The 7,506-nt window shown below is 43.5% G+C and overlaps 1 protein-coding gene across 1 annotated transcript; it reads right to left on the bottom strand.

The window, feature by feature from the left end:
- Positions 1–358: 358 nt before the first annotated feature.
- Positions 359–4,307, bottom strand: klf11a (Kruppel like factor 11a). The gene is made up of 4 exons (XM_084314482.1): positions 4,174–4,307; positions 2,739–2,969; positions 1,642–2,596; positions 359–1,283 (listed from the first exon to the last, which is right to left on the bottom strand). Exons 1-4 carry the CDS (start codon positions 4,216–4,218, stop codon positions 988–990), a joined length of 1,527 nt encoding a protein of 508 aa, XP_084170608.1. The 5' UTR covers positions 4,219–4,307; the 3' UTR covers positions 359–987.
- Between the last annotated feature and the right edge of the window lie 3,199 nt (positions 4,308–7,506).

Genomic DNA, 7,506 nt, shown 5'->3' on the forward strand with positions numbered 1-7,506 from the left:
CCAGTTACACGCTCATGTTTCCAGTCAAACGTCGTCCCCGATTGGTCACACCCCCTCAACGTTGCAATGCGATTCGAGGAACGTTGTTACTGGGTGGTGATGGGAGCCAGTGTTCGAAAACCAAGGGGATGGGTCTCTGTTGTATAACAGAATACGTAATATTGTCGTCAGGCAGTGCAGTGCAGAGATTGGAACAAATCTATATAGCCTACATGTTCAAGTGAGGACGTGAGGACGTGTGGGTGTGTGTGTGTGTGTGTGACTGTGTGTGCGTGTGTGTGCGCGCGCGCGCGTGTGTGTGTGTGTGTAAAATAACAAAACAAAAGTGACACAGTAGATAAAATTGTTTTAGTAGTGCATTTTATTATAAAAGACATATTCTTTACTGCTGCTTACAGGCAAGTGTTCAGAAATGGGATTATTCAGATATAAGCGTTATTAAGAATAACATTTAATAATATGAGGTATTTTCTTACTGGCTACACTATATGCCAAATCAAGCTATCAAAAACAGCACTTTTTTGAACATTGTTTATTATTAAATATGTAAAGCAAGATCGTAGGTAGTATCACAGTGAGGAATACTGTCCCACCGACATTTTAAAATATCAATAACATAATTCATGTATTGTCAATAAATGCAGATTACACATAACATTCATATAGATATCAATATGTACATTATATACAATCAAGAGAAACAGATGTAACAGAAGCACAATACAAAGGCTTTGGCAAAAAAAAAGAAGAAAAAAAGGAGTGCATACAATTGCTAAACATTACATATACACACACATAAGTAAACATGATTACATGTAGGAAGTACAAAACGAGCATAAAAAAAGAAAAAAAAATCCAGTGCAAAGTCAGTTTGTTTTGTATTTGTCCATAAATGAATAGCAGCCATTTGTTTTTTTATGTCCCCCCATGGTGTGGTGTTGGTGAGATATTGTCCTGAGGTGGCCCTGTGGCCATGGGAGACGGAGGCTAATTGGGGGCAGGCACAAGCACACCAAGAGGAAGGTTGGAGGCTCTGCACTGGCCCTTAGATAGGGCCATCTTGTTGAGGTCGCGGGTTTCAGTCGGCCACACAGACGCCCTCTTGGTGGTCATGTGTCGGCGGGCGTGTTTGGTCAGGTGGTCGCTGCGCATGAAGCGGCGGTCGCAGACGTTGCAGACAAACTTCTTCTCCCCGGTGTGCGTCCGGCGGTGGCGGGAGAGCTCGTCGGACCGCGCAAACTTCTTATCACAGCCCTCCCAGTGGCAGCTGAACGGCTTCTCGCCTGGATGGATGGAAGAGAAGAGGATACATTAGGAAGGAATGTGTTAATCTGGGCGCATTGTTATCAATAGTCGATTTGATCTGTCCTTAAGTCAACCAAAACCTTTTTTTATGAACAAGGCTCAGCCCATCTCTGGTATCACAATAGTAACCACAAATATCACTAGACTGTAAGAGCTCATTCTTCGTGACTGCGTTCATTTCCAAAAACAACAATAATGTGGGCGACACAAATCTTAAAGAGATTTGTTACATTTTTTTAATTTGCTTAGTTGACCAAATCTTTGATGATAATTAAGTCAGCTGAGAACGTTACGTTTCATTGTGTCGAGTGAGGTGTTATAATTTGACAGCTATACCTGTGTGAGTTCGGAGATGAGCCTTGAGGTGGGAACTCTTGAAGTAGGTCTTCTTGCAGCCGGGGAAATTGCAGACGTAATTCCGTCTGCGGGAGAAATCGGCCTGCGAGGCGCCGCCGCTGCTCTGCCCCGAGGGCAGATACACCGGAGCCGGGGCCAGGGGGAGAAGCTTGGTGTTGCCCAGGGTCATGACAGTCTGAGGGGCCTGGGACACCGGGGACTGGGGCACCATGAACATCACCGTCCCCTGGGTCACCGTAGAGCCCACCAAGAGCGGCTGGGGGAAGGAGGAGGAAGACTGGGGGAGGATCGCCTTGCCGCCCTGCATCTGGACCGGAGCCTGGACGAAGGCGGAGATCATCCCTGTCCGCCCGTTCACCGGGAACACCTGACACAGGACCGGAGAGCCGGGAAGGCGCGAGGAAGACAGCACGGCGGAGGAGCAGGCGTGAGTCGGCGAGACCGAGGAGGGAGTGGATGGACTGACGCTGTCGGGGGAAGACGGAACGCCGTCTCTCTCTACCGCAGAGCGCAGTCCACTGAAGATTTGAGGTTCGATCTCCATTGGGAGGGTCGCAGTCAGAGGGGCTGCGGAGCAGATGCTCGCGTGTGGTTGCGGGGAGGTTTCTGTCTGCTGGCCAATGGAAACTGGAGGAATGTTGTGGCTGGGAGGAGATGAGTCAGCGGTGTGTCTGATGACGCTGGTTGCCATCGCTCTCCCAGGTAAAGCCGTGGCCTGCTCCATCGGAGGCTGAGGTGCCGAGTTCTCCAAGATGGAGGTGGTGGAAGGTCGCTGGCCCACGTGCGGGGCGTTCCTGTGGGCCAGGCCCGCACAGAGTCTGGGTCGCGTTAAGACTGGCTTTGGGACAGAGCTGGCCATAGCGGAGCTGGAGGTGAGGACAGCTGTAGTGGTGGAGGTCTCGGCAAAGCTTGGGCTATGAGGCGGAGTCATGCACTGAAAAGAGAGACAAACATATAGATTTACATTTCGTCGGTAGGTTTTCTCTGTTTTGCACATTTTCAATTTCTTCCAATTCATTAAAGGCTGAACACACTACACTGGTGGACATTTCCTCACACGTGGGGAGTTCACATACCAATGAGGAGAGTGCAATCAGGTCCTTGGGAGTGTCAATGTTCTCTGGGTGAAGGATGGAGTCACAGGAGTCTGAGGTAGGGGTCAGCGGGCGTGGTTTGTGTGACCTTTGACACCAGGAGCTCATACTGACGAGAGCCTCAGCGGCCTCCAGGTCGTGGTACTCGAAGGTGCTACAGCACGACTGCTTATTCTTGTTCTCCATCACAACCCGGTTGTCCATGAGAGCAGCCTGGGGAGGGAGGAGGTATATCAATTGGCCATTACAATACACCCACAACATCACATCTCTCCACTTCTCCAGCAACACTGTAATCATCCCTATAGCATCTCAAAGGTTAATTGAAAGGTGGCCGAGGTGTGAAATGCGTGGAGGGGGACAGATGATGAACAATGGGCTACTTGGGTGCACACTATAGCTATACAGTGAACTTGGCTGGCATCTGCTGAATGCTCAGTTGCACGTATTGCAGCTATAGCCACCTCAGAGGGGTGGAGAGAGAGAGAGAGAGAGAGAGAGAGAGAGAGAGAGAGAGAGAGAGAGAGAGAGAGAGAGAGAGAGAGAGAGAGAGAGAGAGAGAGAGAGAGAGAGAGAGAGAGAGAGAGAGAGAGAGAGAGAGAGAGGGGCCCCACTGCAGCACCGCCACTAGAGCGGGTAGGTACACCCAGTGTCTCACATAACATTGGACTTGAGGGGGAACCTCCCCTCACCAAGAATAGACATGAGTGGCGTGCTACTCTCCCCTGTGAGATTAACATGCATAGACTCTGTGTGCATGGGAAGCAAGGGAGATCATATCAGGAACTGGAAGTGATGTGTATTCAGTTGTGGAAACTCAAACGTGTTGTTGCAGAACCCCAGAAGGCACTATGATTTACTGACTCCAAAATATTACATTAAAAATATCAAAACTCCAGTGATCATCTAATTATTATTTTTTTTTAGCTATTTACCTATTTTTTTCTTTTTGACAGCAATGGTTACAAATATCAACCCAATAAAACTTCCAACGAAATATTAAAATCTGAAAATAAATGTGCAACAACTACAAAAAATGATATCCCGTGGTTCAAACATTATTATACATTTGTAAGAAATTGTAGCATATAAATGCAAGCAACCCTGAATACAACGTTGCAGTGCAGGGATATGACTATAATGATACATATTACATAGTAACACTACCGATCACATTGTGACCGTTACTCAAATAGATAGCTGCCTATGACCTTAAATAAACCAGCCCACACTGACAAAAACAACCACTGCGATTTTGGAACTAAAAAAGTTGAAAGCATGCATAACAATGTTTTTTTAGTCATAATAAATTATCGATAGGTGTTGTTATCCATAGACAACGTTAATAACATAATTGTACATTATTAATGTGGTTATAATTGACACAACCAACACAAAGTCAATTAAAAGCACTCACCTGACCAGGCTGCTCTGGAATAGTTTGCGTGATAAAAGTAAGCATAAGGAAGTATTAATTAAAGAAAATAAAGGAACAAACAGTAGCTATGCGACCACTCAATGAGCCCTGAGTCGCTGCCAATAGCGGAGACTGGCCTCAGCTGAGTGAATCAAACGAGGCGACGAAAAAAAAAAACAGAAACAAAATTCAGAGCAGACTGGCGGGTGGTAACATGTTACCAATCAAAAACAAAGGTGTAGCGGATTCTGTCCAATGGCAGCGAAGGCAGTGCGTGATCGGTACGTGACTGTGGGCCGATTGGATGAAACAGGGTGCGTGGCTGTTGGAGGGCGTGACGGAGGAGTCAGCGGTGTCAGAGCAAACCCGGTGAACCCGGCGCTCTGGAACTGGGGGAAAGGTTGAAACGGCGAGCAGGCGGAATCGTGAGACACACACTTGCACGCGTCTGGCTTGCTTTTGCCAAGAGCGCGCGCGGCATGCGCAAAACAGGAACGCACAAAGAAAGAAACTATGGGTTAGATATACTTTATTATTTTGTTAGGACAGTACAGGTATTTTAGCAATGTATCATCAATGAGTGGGAGCGCTCTTCTTTATACGATTTCACACTTTTTATTTAATAGTTAACAACAATAACATTGTCAGATCAGGCTCAAAATATTGTTGGGTACATAAATAACTTCGCGTGGAGTGGATCTTTAATAGAGAACAAAAACAATGACAATATCCGTCAGTCACCTATCTCTTATACTAAAATATATAGTGCCTCTTAAATCAATATTAGTCTGAATTATTAAAACATTCGTATAAATCACTCTAGATTAACATTTGTATCATTTTCCCCATTAAAATTATTTACATTTTTGTATTAAACGTTTACACCCATCTCTCCAGTAGGCTACAGGTTTATTTGAGGATAATCCAAAAAAATAAATAAATAAATAAAAAAAAAAAGCTCTTTACAATACGATTGTTAAAATCGTACTTTTTGGTAACTGGATATGCCTAAAATATTAGTAAAATAAATAAAACAAAGGAATAATACATTAGAAATGTTGAATTTATCTCAGGTTAGTAATAATCCTAACATTTTCTCATTGTCTTCTTCCTGTGCCATTTTCCTCTCCAGTCTCCTGTGTGAACCCCCTCCCCTGCTCCCTCCCTCCCTCCCGAAGCCGGCGATGAACTCGACGACTCCCTGCATTGAGTCGTAAACAGCCCTCCTATAAAGAATTTCAGGGCGGGGCCAATGAGCCAGCTTCAGCCCCTTTTGTTGTGGCTGTACATTAACTCTTAAAGGGACCTTTGTATTTCACTCAACTGGGTCCTATACACAGAACACATCCCACGTTGAGGTCCAAAGTGCTTTGTTCCATCAGACAAGTATAGATGACAAAAACTGAGCACCTAGAGAGATGCGGAGCTCCTCAGGAGAACGAAAAAACCCAGATCTTTTTAGAATCCTGGAGATACGTCACTCTGTTAGAGATTGAGGCAGACAAAGAGCTTTTTCATTCCCCGTTTCTCGTGTTAAGTGAGAGAACCTGTGTCCTTATATATGGCTACCAAAACAACAAGACCACAATTTGTTTGTGTGTATGTTTCTTTCTTTCTTTCTTTCTTTCTTTCTTAGACAAACAGTAGAATACACCCAGATTTCACCTCTGGCATCTCCACTCTGTCATAAGAGACTGTCCGTTAAGACAATGGCCAGGTTTGACCTCACAGATTGGGTGTACATTAGTGAAAAATTGAAAATGCATTTGTTATTTCACAGAACCTATTCTATACATTCCTGAATAACTATGTGGTTGTGGTTTGAATGCGGCTCAAAGAAAACGTAGGACAAAAACCTGATCTGGGGTAGTTGGGGTGAAGTGGGTTCATAATCATCTTCAAGTTCAACAGGGCTATAAAATAAAAAAGGAAAATAAAAAACGCAAACCAGTCCTGCTAAAACTGTTTCCAGGCGCAAAACACTCCCAGACTTCAGCAGGAGGAAATTAGACTCAAAGGAAAAATCCTATATTCTCCCGCCTCAACTCAACCAGCTGTTTTTTTAAAGGATGAATTCAGATCAATCACCTCTCAGCCCCCCCCCCCCCCAAACAAATCTATAGGAGGGGAAGTAGGAAAATATAAATCTCATACAGAAATGGGAGTGGTTTGAACCAAAACAATTTTACAATAATAATGTTTACACTTGTAACACAAGAATCACATCCCTGATATTTTGGTATAGGCAGCATGCCGTCTTTTGAGGCTGCATCAAGGACAGTATTCTTACGGTGTATTCTGTAAGATAAAATGGAGGCTATTTGGCTGTTTGGGAGAGCGGTACACACAGTGATACAATAAAATGTCATAGTGACCACATGAGGGGTTGCCCATGGTCAACGATATGCCTATGTATTAGAGCCAAGGTTTAGAGATCCAACCAGAGTTCTAACTGAACAAATGATCCCTGCAGTCTGACCAGTAAACTTTGATACTAGTTTGTGTATAGATCGCAGCCATCTCAGGTTCTCTCACCCCCCCCCCCCCCCCCCCACACACACTAACATTCCCCATAAGAGTCCCCATTAAATCTGACTGGTTCCACATTATGCACTCTATTACACTTCTATTATGTTGTAACTGCATTTTCAGTATTTCACATTATACACGTTGCTGATGACACTGAATGAGCAGAATTAGGACTTTCTCTTTTAATTGATTTGGACAAGGTTTTGAGTATTTTCTGATACAACATATTTGATTAAATGGTTTATTTCAATTGGTCACCAAAATACTATTTTTAATTGCAGACTAAGAAGCTAAAACCAAATCTGTTCCACACGTGGTGAAAATCCGCCTAAAATATATACCTAGGTAAATGGAATATTGCTCCACTAAGGGCTATTTTCATATTCTTGGTATCTAGGTACATCTATGGATCTCAGGGAATGTATTCAAAGTGTCAGAAATATTGTGTCTATTACTAGGCTTGCTTAAATTGTGATGAAACAAAGGAGAATATGAATTATGATTTTTCTTTGCATATTTGACAGTGAATAACACCATGCTAATAATGACCAAACATAAAAAACTGCCACTGATCTCGTTCAGTACCTTCTTGAGATGTGTACAAAAAAATCGAAGGAAATTAATAAAGGGAAGATGATTAAACAGAAGGTTCTGTATACAGTACTGAATTCTCCCATCCGGACCAATGCAATTTGAAATATTATTATAGAATATAGAATAGGAGGCTTATAAATTACCTTATTATAGCCAATTCACACATTTATATATATATATACATATATTATCTTTCAAATGCCCAAGTTC

The sequence above is a fragment of the Notolepis coatsorum genome (assembly GCF_963971535.1).
Source record: "Notolepis coatsorum genome assembly, chromosome: 5".
NCBI lineage: Eukaryota > Metazoa > Chordata > Actinopteri > Aulopiformes > Paralepididae > Notolepis > Notolepis coatsorum.